Source organism: Carassius carassius, chromosome 37 (assembly GCF_963082965.1).
Source record: "Carassius carassius chromosome 37, fCarCar2.1, whole genome shotgun sequence".
Classification (NCBI taxonomy): Eukaryota; Metazoa; Chordata; class Actinopteri; order Cypriniformes; family Cyprinidae; genus Carassius; species Carassius carassius.
In genome coordinates this window covers 10,457,705-10,483,935 of record NC_081791.1, presented here as the reverse complement: position 1 = coordinate 10,483,935, position 26,231 = coordinate 10,457,705, and the positions used below count along the sequence as shown (strand labels likewise).

The 26,231-nt window shown below is 35.8% G+C and overlaps 1 protein-coding gene across 1 annotated transcript in view; it reads left to right on the top strand.

The window, feature by feature from the left end:
• Positions 1-20,240: 20,240 nt before the first annotated feature.
• The window catches only part of LOC132117981 (contactin-4-like), a 101,450-nt gene continuing 95,459 nt past the window's right edge, over positions 20,241-26,231 (top strand). Inside the window, exon 1 of the mRNA XM_059527421.1 lies at positions 20,241-20,377. Coding sequence (XP_059383404.1) covers positions 20,323-20,377 — 55 coding nt within the window. The 5' untranslated portion in view covers positions 20,241-20,322. The remainder of the gene's footprint in view (positions 20,378-26,231) is intronic.

Genomic DNA, 26,231 nt, shown 5'->3' with positions numbered 1-26,231 from the left:
AGAGTGAATGACATGAAAACTTTTGACCACTAAGGCCCACCATTCACCATACAGTTTGCATTTATGCATTTTTATTTATTTGTTTGTATTTTTATTAATTTTATATTCTAGTACTAAACATGGTGAGAATCGTTGTGGAAAAATAGTCACTTGGAAGTCAGCAGTGGTGTCACTAGGCAGAGACCATATTGTTTGATTTTGGCATGCAGGGAGATTAAATTTGTAAATGAGTTCCTGCCAAACCTTCTGCAGCTCTGTGTAATTTAGCCCATCTTTAGAGAAAAGGCATATATTATTGGATTTTATTTAAACATTTGTTGCCATTTTTCTTCAGCGTGTCTCTGAGGGATCAGTATTCTATCAGATTGTCCGAAACCTCTTTAAACATGTTCCTACAGTGTTTTTGGTCACAATGGCTGAACGCCAGGTAGGCTATCCCATCTCTGTGGCCAAGGAGCATGTGGAGATTCGTTTGAAAGCTCCTGCTTCAACGGATGCAGTTTGATAACCGCCTTATTTAAAGCAGAAAACACTGCATTTCAAAGCAGATCTGTTCAATATTTCTTCAAAAGAATCGCCGTATTAGAAGAAAGTCTGTGCAGCTCTTACTTTGAACATTCACAGATGCAAGAAATATGAAGAATTATGAATTCAAACCGGCAGCCAGGAAGAGCTGGTTTCAGTGCAGCTGGAGCATGCCAGAAAACTGCACTGACATGTGTTTGTCTTCAGCTTTCTGACTGAGATATTTTAAATATTTAATTGTTACAATATAACTGATGGATTAGCTAAATGAATTAGCTGCTGTTTTAAAAATACATTTTTACATTTCAATGTTATTCAGAAGAATATATTTCTCGATCTGTCTTTCTGTCTGTCTGTCTGTCTGTCCTCGTCTATCATCTCTACAGCATCACAGAAAGATAGATGAGGTAGGAAATCAATGCTGTTGAACAAAAGTTTTATCAGCAGGAGTTGAGGGGTCTCTCTGTGTGAATTATTCAAAGGCAGCTACACTCTGAAGGAGGGGTCTGCACTATGAAAGGCCATTCTTATCAGCCTGCTTCTCAAACCCCACTCCAGCCCTCTGCTACTTGGATTGAGACCTGGTGGAAAGAAGGCCAAGGTACATATCATGACAGCCTCAAAGTCTGAAATAGATGTGTAGAATAAAGATTTAACTTGTGCACACATGTCAGTGGGGAGATAAACTTAGAGGAAGAGAGAGGCAAAGCATAGCAGCTACAGTAAAACTTCTCATACTTTTGCAAAGGTGCAGTGTGATGCAACGTTAAGTGTGTGTGCTTTTTGATTTGGATCACCAGAACAGAAGTAATTATCATGATACTAAATGCAATTCATGACATATTCATTCGGATAATTATTTAAATTGAACTGAACTCATTGTCTTCAACTGCACTCCTCGCTGCTATCTATTCCTCATTAGCTTTAGGAATCATTTCATTTCACGAACAATACGTCTCATAAAAGCACATTTTTAAATAATTGCATAATAATAGATGATATTGATGATAGTCAGTGATTCATTAGTGGGAATGACCTACTGAATAAAGCTCTAGGGACATGAACACTGCAACTGTAGGGCTCAGCCTCAGTCCAAAAATAAAGTTCAACCTGAGAAGCTATTAGAGAAACAACCAAAAAAAAAAGTGCTTCTTTCAAAACTTGTTCATAACAAAGAGGCTAAATCAGACTGAGGCCAGAGCTGCACATTGCCTCTTCATAATGAACTTCTTCACTACAGTCTGGTGTGGTTGCATAATAAACACATTGGTTGAGAACTACTGTAGCTGTATTTGCTTGCATGAGCAATTACTTGTCAGGCCATTCTACTTGGAGCTGATGGTTTCAGTCTTTTTTTTTTTTTTGGTTTGGAGATTGGCATGTTGACTGTAAAATGCACCACAATTTTTTTAAAACTGAATGACAGACAGTTGAAACCTTATACAGTATAGGGTGGGTGTTTGAGTCTTCATTAAGGCATATACAGTATATACTGTAATATTATCAATTTTGAATATTCCTTTTAACATACATACCTACATACTGCTAATAATGTGTCATCTCTAACTGTAAACACTTGTTTTAGCATGATGCTTCCCCCACACTGCTGTCAGCATATTATGACATTCATAAAAATACTGATTTCAACAGCTGTCATATGATGACAGGGATCCTCAAGCCTTCTGAAACCTCCCCTACACATATTCTTTAATAAAGTACAACAAATCTGAACTAGTTATATAGAACTAAATGCTGATAGTTAAATACACTTTAGAATAAAGAAAGCTACTGGTTCCTTTGACAATCATGTTTGACAAAATAAAAAAGAATTGCTGTCACATTGTGGCCAGATTTTGTTGGAATGACAGAAAATGACGTTGTCACCCTGTCAACAAAGAAAAAAGAAAAATCCTTCAGCTGCATTGTTCAACCTTGCAGAAGACATTCAATGTAATGAATGCATTAAAGTGGTGTAAGATTAGGTCTGTTGCTGTAAAGTGCTTCAACCTTGTGCTGAGTTCTGACATGATCTGTAGACTATATAAATCTGTTGTGTCATTCTCACCGAAGTTCTTTTATTTACTTTTATATAATATTTGAAGAGGTATTTTGATCTTGGAACTGCTGTTTCAACTGACTGATTGAGAAAGATTGCTTAAATGCTGCTTCAAGCTTTCAGACTTTTAGAATGCATAATGCAAATCTAAAACATCTTACATAAACATAAATAATTCTAGTGATGCTACATCATTTAAAAACCATGAGCTACATTTCCCCTTTTCAAAGACACAGCTCCGAGCTTCATGAGTCATTATCAGGCCCACGTGGAATCTGCACAAAAGGATTTTCAAAACAGTTCAAACAAAATTCAGTTCTAAACATTTCTTGCCATTTGTTTGTTTATTAACTACTTTGACAAAACTGTACTAATAAATGCGTAAAACTCGATTTAACACGATTTAAATTTTGAATTAATTCTACAGAATTTTACAACAATTAGCACAAATGAATCATTTTAAAAACTCTTATTAGTGATTGTCAAACAGTGGTTTTTGAATTTTGAACAAATTATTATAATAAAAATAAAAAATTATAACAAAGACCTCTAACAATTGTTCATCTCAACAGAGAAATTTTGAATGGTTTTATGTAGCTAACTTTAACAAAATGTGACATTTCACTTCTCTGCAATGAAACATGGCACACTGATTAAGCAGGTCTAAATGAGAATGGAAAGGCGTAAAGTCGAGGAACAGCTGCTAAAAGCCTCTGATTTTGATTTCTGATGGCATGTTGAATATCAGTGTATTCCTGGAATTGAAGTGAGTATGCATTCAGAATGCAGAACTGTATTTTGAAGTGAAGAAAGCACATTTAAAATGGAATGAAATTCAAAGAACTATATATAATTTCTGTAAGTAGTCCCCCCCTCCCTCCCCCAACACACACACACAGCTGAGTGATTTTCATAATACAGCATAGCCTTGAATAAGAATATCTAGAAGTATGCATGTTACATGAGTCAGTGGTTTATGGACAGAAGCAAGCATAAAAAAATATATATATATAAAAATATATATCCAGCTAAATAATCAGGACCTGGCTTAGTTATTCAACATATCAGGAAATAAACAGGTATAATTAATAATATCATTATTTAAGTCTTATTGCATAACCCTTAAAAAAAACCCACCTAATTTCAATTTCATGTGGGCCAATTCAATTCACATTTACACTCATGAAGAGAAAAGGAGCCATTTCTTCAGTTGTGGGTTTTGTGCCAACGAGGGCTATTTTATTTTCTCGTTAATTCATGGGATACTTTAAAATGAATAGGTTTTCTAAATGTATTTCCTTTTAGAGGAGAATAATACTGCTTAGTTTAATAGGCACTTCTTCCAACTTTTACCCAATATGAAATGCGCGTATCAGCACAGGTCTCACACTGAGGAAATTTTAAACCTGATATCTTGCGTTTAATCCATTATTGATGAATCTTCTAACTCTTTTTACGACTCAGAAAGTCTTTTTATATCCCTCCCACTCTCTTTCCACGGGAAGCGGTGTTTTCTTTCATCAGTGCTGATGTGACAGCAGATCAAGTGATGTGAAGTTTGTGTTGCGTCACAGCGGGGATGTGAGCGCGAGCGGCTCCACACACGTTGACGCGTGGCGCAGTGTAGCCTGGATCCGCGCATTCACCTTGGTCTGTGAGGCTGAACTGAGGATACTCCATGCGTAACGCATTTACTTTTGCTTCTCGTTTGCAACAACAGTAATCTAGCCAGGTGTCACCAGCGCGTTTTAGCGTTTCTTAAGGAGTATCTTGGATTTCCGGGGGCAGAAAATAACGGAAAAGATTCCTACGTGGCAGTCGCACTTGTAAAGAGCGCTCGTCTCGTCTCTTGTATTGTGGAATGGCTGGAGAGATGCTGCTGTTACACTGGCAGACGCGAAGAGGCTGAAAACTACGGGAAGTCACACAGCCACAGGTAAACGAGTTTGAGACAGAACAACACTAAGAGTTTGGGGCTATTTAAAAAGAAGAAGAATAGATATATGACGCTTTATATTTAGGTGATATTTATTCTGCAGTCTGTTGTTATATGGGCTGTGAGACATAATAGTTATACGATTTTGGCAGATCGTTCACAGAAGGAGATTTTAAAATAGATTTTGTTTTTAGTTTTGTGGTTATGTTAGTGAAAGAACCACATTACCAATTCAAGAACCTTTGATGAACCTTTATTTTTTGCTATTGCAAACGCATAATTCAGATTAAAAATGATGGTCTCCATTCCACTTAATTTCATTAATATTGCATACTTAGTCCACCTTCTTAGATTCTCTATTTTTAGATACTCTACTCTCCATTTAATGATGTGAATTAAATAACTTTGCACCCATTTTTGAAGCAGTATTTGATTGATTTATTGATTAATTGATTGATTGATGTTTTTTGTTTGTATTGGCTACTTGAAAAACTGACTTCCTCATGGACAAACCTCATGCTGCATTTTGATTAGAGGTTTTTGAAATAAGATTTCACATGAAGAGTATCTCATATGAAAGTTGTTTTTCTTGACAATAGGCTTGATATAAGTCTTTCACAATGCCTCATCCAGTCTGTGTACCTCTCTTCCATAGTTATTCTGAAGATTAAAGAAGCAGTGAAAATTAAATCCAACCTTGCAATCAAATAAAACAATGCATCTGATTTCTTTTTTATTATCATCATTTGTCATTATATGGTTTTATGTGTTAAACCTGTATTTTGATTTGAGTAATCACAGTCTTCACATAATTAGAATCTCTAATAAAAGTATTTATTTTTTTTCATGTTTGGTGTTATTTTCTCAAAACTTGATATACAGTGTTAGGCAATGTATGTTTAAATTCAGGCATTGTTTTGTAGAAAGAATAAATTCAAATGAGCGCTCATTCATACATAGCAATAATTTGCACTAGAGGTGAGGCAGTTTTTGCTGCACTCTGCTGGCTTGTCAGAGAATAAAAACACTGGATGATTTTTCAAAGCATCATTAGGGAAGCCAGATTGTTTGCACACACCTCTGTGTTGATGCAAGACAAGAGAGAAGAGACAAGGAGGAAGGCTTGTCTTCTGTGACATATAACATTTTCCCTTTCTCCCAGCATTGCTTGTTTAGTCACAGAGAGCTGATGTTTATGCAGCAGGTCGAGGTTGAGGTGTGAGATGTACTGTAGCTGCTGGATGCATGCATCAAATCTATGCAACACCAATTTCCCAGCTAAATATTACAGTTTTTGTCAGAAACTGCATGAATTGTTTCAGTCTGCGTGCACTCAGAGAGAGAGAATAATGGAAAATTTGTGGTCCTGTGCCACAGATGCTGTCAACAATCATTTCAGTTTATTCCTATGTTGGTAAAAACAAGCAAAAAAATTGTGCTGATGCCTATAAACTTACAAGTCTTCGGGCCAAGTTTGCAAGTTTCCCATAGACGTCCATTATTACGAGAGAAAGTTGTATAATAATAAGTGTGAATGCAAACCAGCAGATTCTCTGTGGTGCTTCATTCAAAATTCAGTCATATCCAGCTAGATACATCTTGTAACTGTGGTTTCTTGGCTCTTTTGGATGCTGAACATTAATTTTTCATTCCCACCCTCTAGATTAGAGTTCAGTTTGAGTGCACAATACCAGCTGGAGAATTTTTACACGCTCCTCGGCCGTGTTGTCAACCGCTACTCTCAAATGTTCATGTCAGCGGAGGTTTTAACAACACCACAGTTCATTTTGCACTCTAAAGAGACCGGTTTCCTATAGGTAAAATCATGTTTGGGTTTACAGAGAAACTCAAAGGTGATGTTTGTGGATCAAGTGAAGTCAAGGGAACCAGATAAAAGATTTAGAGTGTTACTTTCTACCCACGGTCGTGCCAGATCTGGGAAGAGTGGGTGTCTGTCTCATTTATGTTTTAAAAGTAGCGAGCACACATACTGTACATTTCGTGTGAATCCTATGAACAGCAGAGTGGAGATTCTATTAATACAGACTTCAGTGAAAAATTGATGGATTTCTAGACAGAGGTACCACCAAGGTCAAGCTCATGTCGGCACTTCCTTTAAAGCCAGACTCTGCTTTCCGGAGTCTTGCTCTTAGACGTGTTTTTGTGGTGTATGAATGAGACTTCTGTGGCATATTCTTGCTCTCTTTTGTCCGATTGCAGTGCAAATGTGAATGTCTGCAAATATTCCAGACTGATCCCATTTATAAAGCATAAAACATGCCATATTTTGGCTTTTATTATGGCATCACGCAGAGTTATGGCATCAAGCAGAATTTAAAAGACAGAAATTCTCTGTGGGCTCATTTTCAGCTCAGATTGTTGGCTGTGAGCGCTCGTTCTGCAGCATTACAGCTAGACATATATTGCATGTCGCGTTCATAGCTTTGAAATTCATCCACAAGCCATAGAGGAATAGCAATGCTAATGGATAATTCTCTCAAGGAGTTTTTGACATCTTTGGATGTGACAGATGAAGGATGATTTTTTTTTTCATGTTCTGCCAAAAGACTTTACTTGGATAGGTAAAGATGTTTGATTATCATGACAATTATTGGTTAGATACTAGTTTTAATCTGTCCTTCACTCTAAAAACGGCTGGGTTATTTTTTAACCCAAAATGCTGGGTTGACTCTGTTGGGTCATTTTGTTGGGTTATTTTATTAATTTTTAAACACTTTTGGGTAGTTTCAATTTACCAGGTGTTGGGTTAAACCTGCTGGGTTATTTAACGTGCCTTGAAGATGTTTAAATCGCTCCCCAACTGTCATTTTGGAAGAACAACGGGGCAAAGCCACGGCTTTCAACTGTTTTAAGGTAAGTTTATTTAATGTTTTCTTTAATAATTATTTTAAATTGGCAGAATTATAACTTTTTTAGCGGCAACAATACTGTTAAACTTAACAGGCCAACATTAGTTACGTTAAATGATGAACAGCTTGCCTCAAACGGCCATTCTACGTGGAAGTTACTCGCATAATTAAGGTATCTGAGACAACAGATTAATACAGTTTTATTAAGTTTCAGACAGTGATGGAAGGCTGAAATATTTGAATATCTCTAAAAATAGAGGAAAGAGTCGTTTCTGGCACTGAAAAGCGATTTTAACATTTGAGTCAGTTAAATGAGTTCAAATAATATGACTTTCTGCTCTAATGTAAACGCCTGCAGTTGTCCGACATGTAAATCATACAAATTACATACAATATAGGTCTAAAAGAACCGGTTCAAATAAACCAGTTCATTAATTCTCGAACAAAGTGATTCCCGGAAAAGAATCGCCGTCTCAGGCGCACACGCACAGCGAGTGAGGAAGGCCGCGTTAGGGAGGTGATTTGATGCTTGTGTGGTTTATAAAGTCTTTTTACATACGTAAATAACGTTTTTTTTTTTTTTTGGTAAGTCATAATTCAAAATGTTGTTTTTTTCTTGTCAGAAAAGCACATGGATACATTTGTGAGAGACAAACTCGTCGAGTGCAGTCTTATTGAGACGTCTAACGGTAAGTTCATGTTTATTTTACATTTTACTTACATAACGTAATTGTTTGTCTGTGATAATCAACTAACGTTAACCCTCGCGTAACTTAAACGCACATTTAATTTTGTTTCGTGCTATAGTTGAAGCTGCACTTTGTAACTTTGTGTTCAGAATTTACATAATTTATAATGAGCGAATAAGTTACATCAAAAATCCATTTTTCCAAATCGTGTTTTTGACTTGCCTTTGGTAACGTTACACCTATAAGTGTTTATATATGGACTATTTCAAAGCTGCAGAGTAGCCCAGTACGTTAGCTGCGTGACTTGTCAGAAATTTCTGTGTGTGCCTATGCATTGTGATCTCACATATCTGTGTGTCAGTGACTGTTCATGTGTGTTCAATATAGCCAGCATATTAATATAAAACTGTGATTATCTATGGTTTCAACGGCAACAACATAAACAAACGTTACTGCGCATGCACGCTTTTGTGGACCTAACTTAACTTCCGGTAGACTTCCAAATAGAATCAATAACAACAGCCAAGTCCCTCTAGAGTAGATATTTTTTGATAACAAACAAAATATGTTTGTTGCGTGGATCAGGCGGACTTAATGAAAATGCAAATTCATTCTTTGCCAGCAGGAGATGTTTTAAAGCACAGACATAAATCGCAAGAAATAGAGGTTTCCCCAGTAACAGCTGTAAACAAAGCAGAGCTGGTACGCTCACACGCTGCTTTATCAGGCATATAACATGCAAGTCTTCCTTCAGAAATACAGCGATATAAAAACACCTGTGCCTCGCTTTGATATTTAAACATATAAATATAAGGAATTATTATTATTAAATGTGCAGTAAGTAACGTTACTCATGTTTATTCAACGAAGCCTTTTTGAAAATCGATCAGTTTTAAAATTGTGACGAGTCTCCAAAAATAAATAAATGTATGGGAAACACATCCCGCAGCACAACCACCTGAGCCCAACTTCAGTCTACTCATCACCTTGACTTTAACTGCGTTTGTAGAAGGCAATGCAGCCAGACCGATTTACTCAACACAGACCGGAAGTTAACTTAGGGCCAGGCGCGTGCGCCAGATGAAACCGTCTATACTGACTGGAACATTCTATTGATTACACCGTTTGAAAGCACACCTTTCAGCCAATCACTAGAGCATATTCCGCTTCTGTAGACCTACTCATAGGGGAATTTAACTCATAATGAATGATGAACTCAATTTCATGATAAACTTCACACAGTTAATTATACTGAATCATTGCTATTAAAACCATCTGTATTTTGTTTACTTTATTTTATAGGTTGGAACAAACGTGGAATTCCTTAACCGACCAGAGTCGTCATTGATATTTAAAATTTTGTCATGGATATTTAAAAATGCCAGCAGATCTCTCAGGAATATGTCATAATCAATGGACAGGTAAGGTTGTTTTGGACAATTTTCAAAAGGAATTGTGATACATGTGTGAAACAGTGAAAAAAACAGACATGGTAATTAATAACACCCGATGTACTTGTTCTTATATTGCATCTACTCTAACATTAGCCTGTTTCATTCTTAATCTGAGGTCACCATAGTCTCAGATCCAGTCTGTATCCAGATCAGAGGGTCACTGCAGTCACCCGGATCCAGTACGTATCCAGACCAGATGGTGGATCGGCACCTAGAAAGGACCTCTACTGCCCTGAAAGACAGCGGAGACCAGGACAACTAGAACCCCAGATACAGATCCCCTGTAAAGACCTTGTCTCAGACGACCACCAGGACAAGACCACAGGAAACAGATGATTCTTCTGCACAATCTGACTTTGCTGCAGCCTGGAATTGAACTACTGGTTTGGTCTGGTCAGAGCAGAACTGGCCCCCGAACTGATCCTGGTTTCTCCCAAGGTTTTTTTCTCCATTCTGTCATCGATGGAGTTTCGGTTCCTTGCCGCTGTCGCCTCTGGCTTGCTTAGTTGGGGTCACTTCATCTACAGCGATATCGTTGACTTGATTGCACAGCTGGATGATACATCACTGAATCAATGATGAACTGATTTTAACTGAAAACTAAGTGTTTACTATTGTCCCTTTGCATTATTACACACTATTTTCCTATTTAAAACTGTAAAGATGCTGTATTTTTTCAATATGACAGGCTTATTACTCATAATACATGGAAAATATAGCTGCGAATGGACTTTGCTTTTGAACTTGAAATTTGGCAGGCACTGTCCATTTGTGAAAACAGAAACAGTAATGCAAGATTTGCAATTGTGTTTGGATTTTGTTGCAATTTGTCACATGTGGAAAACGCAATTGAAAATATAATTTGCAATTCCTTTTGAAAATTGTCCTTCCATAGACAGGCTCTATAGCAGAGTACACTGCTCTCAGGTGTAGATCTTTGCTTCAAAGCTTTCTAAGTGTTTGACAATAGTTCACCCAAAAATGAAAATTGTCATTAATTATTCACCCTGGTCTGAAAGCTCTCGTATTTCATTGAAAATATCTTAACTTGTGTTCTGAAGATGAACGAAGGTCTTACGGGTTTGTAACGTCATGAGGGTGAGTAATAAATGACAGAATTTAAATTTTTGGGTGAACTATACCTTTACTACCCTAAGCAGTGCACATTTACCTAGGGGTCTTTATTTACTTGATATACATTTTAGGACATCTTTAAATGATTTTACATTCTCTGTCTTTTTAATTTTCAATGTCATTTCACTGTGTATTTAAATAGCTAAATATGTCAAAATGTAATAGTTAAACAGCTAAAGACACAGGTCATTCAGAAGTTATTTTCTTATTTATTGCAACTGTATTTCTGTGATTTTAGCATTTGCTGAAAAAAGAAAAGAAAATTGCATGTTGTTTGTCATTGGTACAAATTTTGACACATTTGTGAATGTCAGGTGGCATTAAAAATATTTTTTAACAGTCTAAATAACCTGTATTCGTCATTATTTATTAATCCATGATTGTTTTGTTAAGCATAGGTGAAATTATGAGAATAACCCAGCAAGAATAATCCAGAACCACAAAAATGCAAACACACAAATGGTAAAAATGACTATATCTTGGGTTTTCTCAACAACCCAGTGTGCTGGGTTAAAATGTGTAAACCAGCATGCTGGGTTACTTTAACCCAGCACGTGTTCTGCCCAATATTTACCCAGTGCTGGGTTGCCAATTGGGTTGTTTTTAACCCAGCCATTTTTGGAGTGTTCATTTCAGTCCCTGCTAATAGGTCTGCAATTGGTGTGCATTCAAGCATCTGATTTTTGTATGGGCAATAAATTCAGATTTTTTGTGCTTATTGGATGACCATTGTGAGGTGAAGCCCCATTGAACATGGTCATTTACAGTCCTTACCGATTTGCACTTGGAAGTGCTTTCGGAAGATAAATAGTAATGTTACCATATGTTACCAAAGCTAATCAAGAATATCTTTTTAGAAACTATGCCACGGATAACACAACCTAATAAAATATGTCATAAAATTAGAGAGCTTGCCAAACAGTGTTCAAATGATTAACAGAACATACCCGAACTATTTTCATGGTTTTTCATGGAGGCAGAGCCCCAAAAGCACTGATATGTTTCTGTCATGTGACGTTTACAGCTTATCAATTTAAGGGGATAGTTGGCCCAAGGTACAAATCTTTTTTATGCCATTCTCTAGCATAAAATTACTTAAAAATTGCTTCATAAAATTAATGTTGAACCACTGATGCAACACTATTTTAACAATGTCTTTACTGCCTATGTGGGGCTTAAATGCGCTAGTTGCGTTTCTGTCTATGGAGGGTCTAAGAGCTCTCGGGTTTCATCAAAATATCCGGGGGTACATGAAGGTAATTAATTACAAAATTGTAATTTTTGCGTGAACTATTTATTTAATATACCATATAATATCCAGTGATCAATATTTTTCCTTGCAATGTTCATGTGTCGCTTTGTTTACTTTAAAAGTCAGGAAAATTTGTGTGAGCTATAAAAGTCACATGAACTATGACTTTTTCTTTTTTTTACTCTGTAGTTGTCATGTTCAAGACCATATGCATTTTTTTAGAGACTCTTTCTGAAAATTACATTGTTGCACCAGTAGGTGGTGACAAGTGACTTTGTCAAGTGTCTTTATGAGTGAGTCTTTGAATTATCCACTTAAACAATTCATTTAAACATTATGACTGTTTTCAAAATTGTCACATACACCCTTGTATGAGTTTTACAGTTGCATTGGTCCCACCTGCTTTTAACAACACTTTTAATGCTACACCCTCATCGTCACCCTCACTATTCCCATATTCCATTCCTCTACTATTAAGCCCTTTCACACATACAGACTTTTACGGAAAATTACCGGTAAATTGCCGTAAAGAGATCATGTGTGAACAGGATCTTTTCAAAAATACCGGTAAATTTGTTCCGGCAATTTACCGGTATAAGAAGTTGTAACATTACCAGTAAATTGCTGGAATTCTGCTGTGTGTGAACGCAGAAGTAAAATTACCGGTATGAGCACGTACGAGTTCAGAACGCAGTGACGTAAGACGTCTACTCCGGACCAATCATAATAATGTGACGCATTCACACACTGTTTAAGAAAATAAAATAAATGTCATCCAACTGAAGCGACAGCGAAATTAAAGCACTTCTCCTTATCCGGGCGGATGAAGAAATTTGTCGTCATCTGAGAGAAACTGTTATTGATGCAGTAACGTATGAGAAAATAACTGTTAACTATCTCAGAGAGCAATGCATTCACAGGACAAAGTCAGGTCATCAATAAACTGAAAACTTGTCTTAATATCTAAAATAAAAATAAATAAATGACCATCACAAACGAAGTAGTACTGGAAGTATTTCTTTTTCCTATTATGACTTTTGTCAATCTATTTGGGGGTCCTGCTACTCCATAAATCCTGTAGCTCTAGACCAGTGGATCTCAACCCGCGGTATACGTCATGAAATCACATTGCCCCGCAACTCACTTGAGGATGTTCAGCCAGTCTTTTTTCCCAATTCTCCCAAAACAGCTTATACTACTGTTTCAGCTATTAAAATAGTTCAGTTTTGTATGTTTGGAGCAGTTTTTGATCGTTAAACAGGCCTATAAGTTTTGTTTTTAAAGCGGCCAGCACAGAGAGTTTACATAGCCATGTTTAATCAGTTTAGCCTTCTCAAATCATCACAAATTGTCTAAAATAAAATCTAAAGATATAAAACAGTTCAAGCATGTAACGATGTTTTAACGTTAAACCCAGATACATGTGGGCTAGATATATCGAATATTTTGGGCGGAGAGTGCAAGATAAAGCACGCTTTTTTGGGATATATAAGTGCCAGCGCGATCAAAATATAAAATAAAGAAATATAAAATAAAGAAAACAAACATGCTTTCTGGCGTCTCGTCTTCAACAGGAGAGCTTACAAAAATAAACCGAAACTCAGCGAATACATGCCTCACAGACATGATAAATATATCTATAGAAAGCTTTAAATTACTACTTAACGAAATAATAATAACAAACAAACAAACAAAATATCAATAGAATTATAATCCGTGTAGAAGGTGCGTCTAATGAGGAGATGATGAGTCAGGCAACTTCATCCTTTGCACACAGACTCAGAAAACACTAGTTTATTAGTGAATTATTCAAATATATTTTTACTATTTCCCTCTGTCACATTCATGGTAATTACTTTTTCCGGTGCTTTGCGACATCTTTCGAACTAAATTTGAATGCAGTTTATCTGCGCTGACAGACTATTTGATATGAATTTGCATCAGCATATTCTACATTTGTGAACGCACCTTTTCTGCAATGTCGCGCGTCTTACAGACTGCAAATCGCAACTTCATTGTGCTATTAATCCTTTCAAGCCGATTTTCACTAAATTGGTCAGCTCCCGACAGCATCGGGTATTTTATTAATGGTGAGTATAACTATTTAAACCAGTCGTTTAATACGATGTCTCCATAACAAAAGCAGTTGCATGAATATTAAAGTTTGAAACAAAAATGAAACCATCAACAGAAATACTGAACATGTATTACCCTCATGTTTAAAAATACAAGCACAGCTGTTTAGAGGTTAATGACGTCACAGAATTTACCGGTATTTTGGAATGGATGTGTGAATGGTGCTTTTCCGGAAAAAAGACAGAATGTCGTTGACTGTGTGAACAGCGCATTTTTGAATTTACTGGTAAAGTCGTTCCGGTAATTTTACGGCAATTTACTGGTATTACTGTGTGAAAGAGGCTATGGAAACTGTTTTGTTAAGCATAGGTGAAATTATGAGAATAACCCAGCAAGAATAATCCAGAACCACAAAAATGCAAACACACAAATGGTAAAAATGACTATATCTTGGGTTTTCTCAACAACCCAGTGTGCTGGGTTAAAATGTGTAAACCAGCATGCTGGGTTACTTTAACCCAGCACGTGTTCTGCCCAATATTTACCCAGTGCTGGGTTGCCAATTGGGTTGTTTTTAACCCAGCCATTTTTGGAGTGTTCATTTCAGTCCCTGCTAATAGGTCTGCAATTGGTGTGCATTCAAGCATCTGATTTTTGTATGGGCAATAAATTCAGATTTTTTGTGCTTATTGGATGACCATTGTGAGGTGAAGCCCCATTGAACATGGTCATTTACAGTCCTTACCGATTTGCACTTGGAAGTGCTTTCGGAAGATAAATAGTAATGTTACCATATGTTACCAAAGCTAATCAAGAATATCTTTTTAGAAACTATGCCACGGATAACACAACCTAATAAAATATGTCATAAAATTAGAGAGCTTGCCAAACAGTGTTCAAATGATTAACAGAACATACCCGAACTATTTTCATGGTTTTTCATGGAGGCAGAGCCCCAAAAGCACTGATATGTTTCTGTCATGTGACGTTTACAGCTTATCAATTTAAGGGGATAGTTGGCCCAAGGTACAAATCTTTTTTATGCCATTCTCTAGCATAAAATTACTTAAAAATTGCTTCATAAAATTAATGTTGAACCACTGATGCAACACTATTTTAACAATGTCTTTACTGCCTATGTGGGGCTTAAATGCGCTAGTTGCGTTTCTGTCTATGGAGGGTCTAAGAGCTCTCGGGTTTCATCAAAATATCCGGGGGTACATGAAGGTAATTAATTACAAAATTGTAATTTTTGCGTGAACTATTTATTTAATATACCATATAATATCCAGTGATCAATATTTTTCCTTGCAATGTTCATGTGTCGCTTTGTTTACTTTAAAAGTCAGGAAAATTTGTGTGAGCTATAAAAGTCACATGAACTATGACTTTTTCTTTTTTTTACTCTGTAGTTGTCATGTTCAAGACCATATGCATTTTTTTAGAGACTCTTTCTGAAAATTACATTGTTGCACCAGTAGGTGGTGACAAGTGACTTTGTCAAGTGTCTTTATGAGTGAGTCTTTGAATTATCCACTTAAACAATTCATTTAAACATTATGACTGTTTTCAAAATTGTCACATACACCCTTGTATGAGTTTTACAGTTGCATTGGTCCCACCTGCTTTTAACAACACTTTTAATGCTACACCCTCATCGTCACCCTCACTATTCCCATATTCCATTCCTCTACTATTAAGCCCTTTCACACATACAGACTTTTACGGAAAATTACCGGTAAATTGCCGTAAAGAGATCATGTGTGAACAGGATCTTTTCAAAAATACCGGTAAATTTGTTCCGGCAATTTACCGGTATAAGAAGTTGTAACATTACCAGTAAATTGCTGGAATTCTGCTGTGTGTGAACGCAGAAGTAAAATTACCGGTATGAGCACGTACGAGTTCAGAACGCAGTGACGTAAGACGTCTACTCCGGACCAATCATAATAATGTGACGCATTCACACACTGTTTAAGAAAATAAAATAAATGTCATCCAACTGAAGCGACAGCGAAATTAAAGCACTTCTCCTTATCCGGGCGGATGAAGAAATTTGTCGTCATCTGAGAGAAACTGTTATTGATGCAGTAACGTATGAGAAAATAACTGTTAACTATCTCAGAGAGCAATGCATTCACAGGACAAAGTCAGGTCATCAATAAACTGAAAACTTGTCTTAATATCTAAAATAAAAATAAATAAATGACCATCACAAACGAAGTAGTACTGGAAGTATTTCTTTTTCCTATTATGACTTTTGTCAATCTATTTGGGGGTCCTGCTACTCCATAAATCCTGTAGCTCTAGACCAGTGGATCTCAACCCGCGGTATACGTCATGAAATCACATTGCCCCGCAACTCACTTGAGGATGTTCAGCCAGTCTTTTTTCCCAATTCTCCCAAAACAGCTTATACTACTGTTTCAGCTATTAAAATAGTTCAGTTTTGTATGTTTGGAGCAGTTTTTGATCGTTAAACAGGCCTATAAGTTTTGTTTTTAAAGCGGCCAGCACAGAGAGTTTACATAGCCATGTTTAATCAGTTTAGCCTTCTCAAATCATCACAAATTGTCTAAAATAAAATCTAAAGATATAAAACAGTTCAAGCATGTAACGATGTTTTAACGTTAAACCCAGATACATGTGGGCTAGATATATCGAATATTTTGGGCGGAGAGTGCAAGATAAAGCACGCTTTTTTGGGATATATAAGTGCCAGCGCGATCAAAATATAAAATAAAGAAATATAAAATAAAGAAAACAAACATGCTTTCTGGCGTCTCGTCTTCAACAGGAGAGCTTACAAAAATAAACCGAAACTCAGCGAATACATGCCTCACAGACATGATAAATATATCTATAGAAAGCTTTAAATTACTACTTAACGAAATAATAATAACAAACAAACAAACAAAATATCAATAGAATTATAATCCGTGTAGAAGGTGCGTCTAATGAGGAGATGATGAGTCAGGCAACTTCATCCTTTGCACACAGACTCAGAAAACACTAGTTTATTAGTGAATTATTCAAATATATTTTTACTATTTCCCTCTGTCACATTCATGGTAATTACTTTTTCCGGTGCTTTGCGACATCTTTCGAACTAAATTTGAATGCAGTTTATCTGCGCTGACAGACTATTTGATATGAATTTGCATCAGCATATTCTACATTTGTGAACGCACCTTTTCTGCAATGTCGCGCGTCTTACAGACTGCAAATCGCAACTTCATTGTGCTATTAATCCTTTCAAGCCGATTTTCACTAAATTGGTCAGCTCCCGACAGCATCGGGTATTTTATTAATGGTGAGTATAACTATTTAAACCAGTCGTTTAATACGATGTCTCCATAACAAAAGCAGTTGCATGAATATTAAAGTTTGAAACAAAAATGAAACCATCAACAGAAATACTGAACATGTATTACCCTCATGTTTAAAAATACAAGCACAGCTGTTTAGAGGTTAATGACGTCACAGAATTTACCGGTATTTTGGAATGGATGTGTGAATGGTGCTTTTCCGGAAAAAAGACAGAATGTCGTTGACTGTGTGAACAGCGCATTTTTGAATTTACTGGTAAAGTCGTTCCGGTAATTTTACGGCAATTTACTGGTATTACTGTGTGAAAGAGGCTATGGAAACTGTGAGGTAACTGTGAGGTGTAAGTGCTGCAGATGCCATATTCTGCCATGACGTAACTGTAATTAATGAGTTGCCATGATACTATGTGCATGTATTCTCGAGTTGCTTGCTGTTGAGTGTACATACAGTACACACATTATTAAGGTGCATTGTAGGATTAAATGAGTTCACTATAGATAATGTTGACTACAGTATCGGACACCACTGCAAATGGCTATCCCATCAAAATGTGCACTATATAAGGGTACAAGGTGTGATTAATTCAAGAACGGAAAAAGTATGAGGGAATCATTGAATCACTCACTCAAACATTTTTTTAATAGATGCCCATTCTTTCAGGAAGTAAACATTGTTTGCAGCAGATTGATTTAGCGTTGACTTAATTTGGAAATATTTATGTTGGTAGAGCAAAGAACACAATGTAACTAACAATACTGTCTCTAAAATGTGTTTACCTAATTTACACATTAACTGTTCACTGAACTGATGTATGCCATCAATATCTCTATTAGAATTGTTCACTTTATCTCTCAGAGCATCTGCATTCATGGCCATATTAACATTCAAAGTTGATTCTGCTTTTGGAACTATTTTGTTGGCAGAACAAAATGAAACAAAACAGCCGGTAATAATATAATAAATACTTGATATAGAGTGCTGCAGGAATGACATACTGTATTTTGTAGCCAATAATTATAATAATAGCATTTCAGCGTCTTTGCTTCCATCATCCTGAAGTCAATGTTTTTTTTTTGTTTTTTTTTAATGGGCTTTTGGTTAAATGGTTAAATTCCTGAAATAAGATCTGTAGTTAACACATAGTCAAGATATTTCACATCCTACACGAAATTAAAAAAAGCTAAATTGGACTACAGAGGTTGTCAGACACATTAAACATCCTTTCAGTGAACAGGTAAACATATCTAACTTGTGTTAATTTGATTATTAAGATTATCATGATAAACAAAATGTTTAAAAATCTAAGTTTTGGTGGTCACAGAGCTTATTGTCTGCAGTAACCCTAAAGAAAAAAATATTTTGTTTTTTGTCAAGGGGAACTGGTATGATACTAACTTTTAGTTTGGCCTACAAAAATACTGTACATCATCACTGCAGCACTCTATTAACTTCTTGTTTGCAGAGCTGTTCAATATCACTCTTGCTATTTTGCTTTTGTACTGACAGAATCTGATTTATAAACTTAATTTTAGTTTCATCTTTAAAGAATATACTTTACAGCAGGGGTGGGGAACGTTGATCTTGGAGGGCCTGTGTCCCTGCAGAGTTTAGCTCCAACCCTGAAAAAAACCTACCTGTATCCTGAAGACCTTGATTAGCTTGTTCAGGTGTGTTTGATTAGGGTTGGAGCTAAACTCTGCAGGGACACAGGCCCTCCAGGATCAACGTTTCCCACCCCTGCTTTACAGTGAGTGCTTGAGTAATCTTGTGTTAGACCAGACATGTGAGAGCTAGTTGCCTGAAGTCTCCCCTCCAGATGATATAGCTGTGGAGGCCAGAGAATGGCATAAGAAGATTTGTACCTTGGGCCAAGTTCTTAACCTTCCTAAAATCTTTTGTGTGTTGGGAGAAAAGGTTTATTTAAGTAAAGGCTCTAATTATAGCCTTGAGTATTACAAGTGTAAATATACTCATATTTTTTTTATGATCAAAGATTGAAAATAAAAATTAATAGTACCTGCAGTAAAGTATTTCTAAGGCATTGCTTAGACTTCTCAAGGTCTGTTTGACAGGTATTGATCTAAACTCTAAAACTTCTCTTTTTTTACATGTTCACATTACAGGAATAATATGCACAAAAATAGAATTTGTGGGAGATTTACTCAGTTTTGTACGGTTTGTTTCTGCATCGAAATAGAAGAAATTTAGCATTACATCACTTGCTCACCAATGAATCCACTGCAGTGAATGGGCGCCATCAGACTGAAAGCTGATAAAAAACATAATTATAACTAATAAGTAACCACTCCAGTCCATCATATGAAGGCAAAAGCTGCATGTTTGTTGGAAATATATCCATTATTAAGATGTTTTTAACTTTAAACTCTTGCTTCCCATATTATGCTTCCTCAAGAGGAAACAGTTATCTTATCTGAATCAGAAAAGAAATATGCACAGATCAAGAAAAAACAAGCCTAAAACAAAAATATGTCCGTGGATTTTGATATGAGAACAAGGGATGGGCCTTTTCACTACAGGAAGCATTATTTTGGATTATGGACTCATATTCTGGCAGTTAATGCACCTTACAGTTACACATTACAGTTAAAACACCTTAAAGATCAATTTGTTTCTTATAAACATGCAACTTTTGCCTGCACAAGTTGTTAATTGTTGCAATAGTGTGGATTATTGGGATGTTTTCATTAGCTGTTAGGACTATTATTCTAACGGCACCCATTCAATGCAGAGGATCAATTACTTAGCAATTGATGTGATGCTATATTTCTCCAAATTTGATTTCGTAAAGACACAAATTAATTTACATGACACACAGCTAGAAAATGTTGCGGAACATGACTGCTTTAGTCTTGCTAACTCTTTCTAACTCTTCTCATCTTGTCTTTTGATTTCAGGGCACAGAGGATCAAGTCTGGACAAAGACGGCATTCTGTTTACTCTCAATTGAATGTGAGCTCTCGCTGACCTCCAATATTTAAAATGGGGTTGTCATGGAAACTGCTGGTGCTGCAATTATTCATGGGATGCCTTTCAGGTAGGCATCCTAATAACCTCCTCTATAGACTTTCCTGACTGTTTTTATGGAATACATTTGTCCTTGTCATTTACTATTAAGGGCAGACCTCCCATTCACGGATGACTTCTATCTCTGGAACCAATTAAAGGTTTCACTTTGTTTGTGAATGCTAAAGCCACCCAAGTCTTCCAAATGGGCACAGCAATGAGGTTGAGCAAAGACACAAAAAAAGTGTGATAGCCAGGCCATGGGGTGGTGGTTTATATTCAATAATGTATATTACATAAACATAAAGTGGTCAAGATTACATGGTTAGTAATTGAAAGTGGGGTTGTTTTCTTTATAGTGCAGGTCATTGTGTTTTAACAGGAAAAAGACTGGAGAATAGGTGCTTTGCATTTATGGCAGCGGTGAAAAGGTGCCAATATGTTCTCATTGGCAAATAATTTTATTTCTATCTGGAATTATGGGATTTGATGCTTAGGCTTTTGTAAATTTGTAAAACATTTGACATATTTTCGTTGTCACTGAACTAAATGTCTCCTATACTCTGAGCATTATACCATGGCGGCAGACTTGATTTAAAGACCACCTTGCTTTGTGTCAAAGTTGGAGAAAGGTTGTGATAATATGCAATTTAACCAGCCCTCTGAGAGACATGAAAAGGTTAATGTGCAAATGAATCTACAAGCCATTATTTTATTGGAGAACACAATTTATGTTCTCATTTAGCCAAGTGGAAGCACAAAAGCCCCTTTATTGATCTCTTTTTGATGAAGCAGTTACATTGTCTTTCAGTCACTGGGAGGGTCGGAATTCATTTTGAGTCTTTGTTTTAAAAAGGGCTGTTTGCTCTTTTACATGATCTTCACTTCTGTTGTGTGTGATTTTCGATTTTTGCACTCTTCTCTTCGCTTCCGGGTTGTGTTATGTTGTAGAATTATTCAGGAAAAAGGTTCAGCTCAATGAAAACATTGTAGCCAGGCGTGTAGACCCAAAAGCAGGGCATGTTGTTACACTTTTATATTTGATTAAGATGTCATAATGGGAACCTGTGTTATTGGCTTTTTTGCTAAATGAAAAATGTTCAGTTATGCACAAAACAATTAATTAAAATGTTAATAAAACAAGGAAATTGTTAGTAATACTGTATATTGCATTAAAACACACATTACATCTAGCAGTATAAATTTACTTGCATTTTATAGTTGACTTGTCTGAATTTATCCAAAGTGTGGTTTTATTGTGCTTACACAACAGCTGAAGCATAAATATTAGAACACTGGAGCTTTGAACTAGGTTTAAAAAACATACCCCATGCTAGAGAAAACATGCATTTATGTAATTGGATGTTTGATTGAAAACCCTTTTGTTACTGAGCTTCAGCTGTGACAACCAGCCTCAGTTTTTCTTATTTAAACAATAAGTAGTATATACTAGATGTGCATCCCCATAACTGAGGCTGATGCAATACTTATCTCAATGCATAGACAACGATACAATGTATTAAAGAACATATGAAGCATCTACCGATGTGATGCAATACGATTTACCCCTATTATGATATAGTGAAATCGGATTTCATTTTTGATTCAACACAATGTGATTCAATGCAATACGATGTACTGGAAAAAAATATGATGCTACTGCAATTCAGTATGGTACAGAAAAGTTGGCTTTTATTTTTTTGGTACAGACAGACAGCAAATCATAAATTAATTTAAGTGCCTTCTGGCTTCTAATGCCTCGGTCTCCGTAGTGTTGTGATACATCATATTCATGTAGCAGTGGTGGTGACGAGAGAATGCGCTTGAGAAACAGTGTAGAGAGGGGAAATAAATCTACGTATAAAATATTGGTAAAAAATTATTGTTAATTTTCCAAATAATAATATTATTGCGCATCTACTTTTTTACCATTGCAAATATGTTAGAAACAATGCATCACGATACAAATGCCTACTTATATCCGATGCACACTTTTTTTAAATCGATGCATCGCATCGTTAACCTTTATGCGGATGCACTGATGTGAATCGGTGAATCTTACCATCCCTTGTACTGTATATACTTTGGAGTAAGAGAAAATACAAGTATTTAATGTATGCTCTGTTTTGAATACTGATTTTCTTTGCATTAAATGTGTCAGTTTTTTATTATTAAGTCTATTCAGTGAGACTTCTACCAGTGGTGTTCATGGTTACAAAATAACCGTTAATGTTTTATAAATGATACTGCTAAATCTTACAGCACTGTGAAATGGTAATGATATTCATGACTAATTACATTAACAGCAAACCCACTAGAAATTATTATTGGATACCTGTGTGATTTAATTGATACACTCTTCAAATTCAAAAAATTACATCTGGATGTGAAAATAGACATGCTAAATGGCCACTAACTGCATTCATTTGCTTTGTCTCTTCAAAACTTGACTAAAAACCTGTGAGCAATTACACCAGTTAAAGAGTTTGCATTCATTTCTATCTTTTGAGCATATGGCGTCAGGTAATTGTAACTGATGTAGAACATAATGTACATAAGGATATAATTGTGCTTGATTAAATGTGCTTTGATTGAGGAGTAGAGGCACAAAACGCAAACAGCACAATCAGAGAAAAGCCCTAACATATCCTTAGTCCTGATTAATTCTTTTTAAATGCAAAACATACGGTTTGTTTCTCTCCAGCTGCCAAACTGAATTAGATGCTGTATGATTTTTACCATTTTGGTAAGCTTATTCCCTCTTATTCATTTTCATATTAAACAGGAAGACACTGGTACGATGAAGGGAAATCTCATTTTGAACCTGTGAACAAATGGGCACCACAGCTCAACATGACATAAAAACATATGGCAACGCTCTCACAAATTAAAGTAATAGTGAGACCTTTAAAATGTATGTATTAGACAACATTGTATCATAAGAAAAACGTACACTGTAAGATTTGTTTATAACGTATACTTATTAAAAAAAAAAGTACTTCGAGAAAAATATACAGAATTAATGTTTCAGACACTCAATTGCAAGTTAGTTCAGTTAAATTAAAAAGTTGAAAATTATATTAACAAAATTAGAGTGCTTTCCCTTACGTAGGTTTTGGGAATAAATGCATTCATTTATGAAATCTCATAACTATTTCTATTATCTTTGAAAAACATAAGTGTAATGCTGAATGTACTGACCAGCATTTATGGTAAACTAAAATATACTTTAAATCTTTTCGGTCTAAACTTGTATGTCATGCATTTACATTTATATTTGTACAGTAACAATACATTTATAATGTTAAAGTTAAAATTATTAACTTTAAATTTAATGTCAAATAGCTCACTACACTTTATTAATTATTATTATTTAGTACTGTATGCTAGTCAACACATCGAAATAAGTGTAATTATTTAAAGAACGTCAAAAGAATATTAAAAACAAAGATTAAAAATTTACTTTACAGTTAAACGTTATTTGGCATTATTACAAAGCACGCTTTTTAAAAGTATACTTAAGAAAGTATCCTTCAGGAACTCTAAATGCACTTAAGAGGCCTTTTGTTTAATTCATATATTATCTACAAGTACATTTAAAAAAAATACTTTTAAGATTTGAAGTACTCTACAACTGCACAGTCAGTACAGTGAAGCACACTTTTTTTTGACATGGGTATGTCTTTAAACAATACATTAAATGACACAATTTATACACTGTTTGTCTTTCAGGGACAAGACAAAGACCAAATTCTTAAATACACTTTTACACATAAATAATAGACAGCATAATTGATCCATTGCAGTATATTTTATTATTGTTTAACTTTCTACAAGATTGTTACAATCAGCAACTGAATATGCCACGCTAAACTCCTTAAATTCACGGTTCTCAGATCTTCAGGGCTCATTGTGTGTGTGTGTATTTGTTAGTGTGGGTAAGTGCAGGTGTGTATTTTAACTTACCAAGATTGGCTTTTTCATTTGATGAATAAAACCTTTGAATCAGAAACAAATGGATTGGAGGGCACACGAACGTCTAAACCCCTTCCCTCCCTCCCTTGCCCTGTGTGCTCTGTCTGTGGCTGGATATTCATGCTGAGGTAAGCTGGCCGAATTCATCGGCTTGTCAGATGGTATTGAATTTGAGATTAGTTTTTATTTGGGCCTCCAAATTGCTCCTTGGCTTTTCCCTCCAGCTCCAGTGCTGCTCCGGGGGGGATTCACTCCCATATAAATTCTCCCCTCAGGTTGAGAGAAAGAGAGAGAGACCTGCTTTCTCCAACTTCCTTCATAATGACCTCCCTTACCACCAAGGTGGGCTTTTGTGTTGTAAACCTCTTGGTAGTATTCTGTGCTGAACAGGGATAGATAATTTCTCAGCGACTGTGTGTCTCTTTGGACAGCTGTGGTCTGTTGTCAGAAATCACAGCACCAGTAAAGACCTCAGCAGAATCTTTACAACATAACGTCAAACCCGCAGGCGACGACGCGGTTTCAGATTACTCCCCATCAATATTTTAATAACGTCTTGTAATATTTGCAGCATTACCAAAGCTTGTAAATACATGGTGTTTCTGAAATAGACAGTTCTGTCCTCTTCGTCCTCTGGCAAAAATATGAACTTTAATTGTTGCATTAATTCCTTGCATGATAGAAATTCACTCTCGGGCTGCATTTCTCAGGTTTGCATCACCTCAGAGCTCAACCTGAAGTTTTGAAATCTTTCTCGCCCCTGTCTTTATTTACATACACGTCATGTCTTTTTGTACCAAATTTTGGGTATGGATATCTCATTTAACTGTTCTGTGGTTGCCCATGTTGACTTTGAACAGCTTGCTCGGATACAGACAGATTTTTTAGTGCAGTGTCAATACTAAATACTTAATTTAACAATACTTAAACGATTTAACGTGATCTTTTAATGTTTAATTATGCATTAAATATATATAAACATTGTCTGTCTGAGATCTTGAGAGCGAATTCAGGATAATCTTCCTGAAAATTTTGACAGAATGAAACATATTGTTGACTCACTGATCAATGAAAAAAAGCTTGTGCTAACTGTTGAGTGAGTGGCGTTCCAGGGGATGATACAGACAATGGAAAGCACTGTGGTAGCTAATGGGAAATCCGAGTCAATATTATGGTTGTGAAGTATTACTTAATCATTTGCTCTCACTCACGTCTTTTCACCTTCTCATATTTCCTGTTGCATTTAAGAGTTAAAGCCCTTGTTGACAGTGAGATTGAAATTAGCCCTGGTGCAGAGTATTCCCCATTCAATAGATTTCAAACACCTCCGCTGAGAGCTCTTCTGTGCTCTATTATCACCCAGAATAACAATGAACCCCACCTCTCCTGCACTAGTGAGATGCTAATTGAACACTAGGTAGAACAATTATGAATTTCTGGCATGAAAAAAAAAAACTGTTAGTTACGAATTTTCAGATGAATTAATTCAGTTTGCACCACTCTCGAACTTGATATCTGCACAAGGTTAATAAACAACCAGCAGTGTGTGCTTAACATGAACTAATTTCTCAAGGGGATGGCTTCCTCTTTAAAAGAGTCCTCTAAATGTACAGTAATTGCTACCTTTACACTGCAAAAGTGAATATTTGACAAAAAGGATTATTCTTAATTATTGCTCTTGATGTAATGATTTATACATAAAATATATTAATATATTATTGATAAAATTATTATAAAAAATATGTATTACTGTTTTAATTAAATACATACAGTAAAATACAAAATGGTGTTTGGGGAAACATCATGTCATATTCTGGCTATACAGACAAAGGCTCAGGACTGTTTATACATTAGTTAATTTCTATTTACACACTAGAAAATCAAAACCACTCTTGTTGTTTTAATAGCAT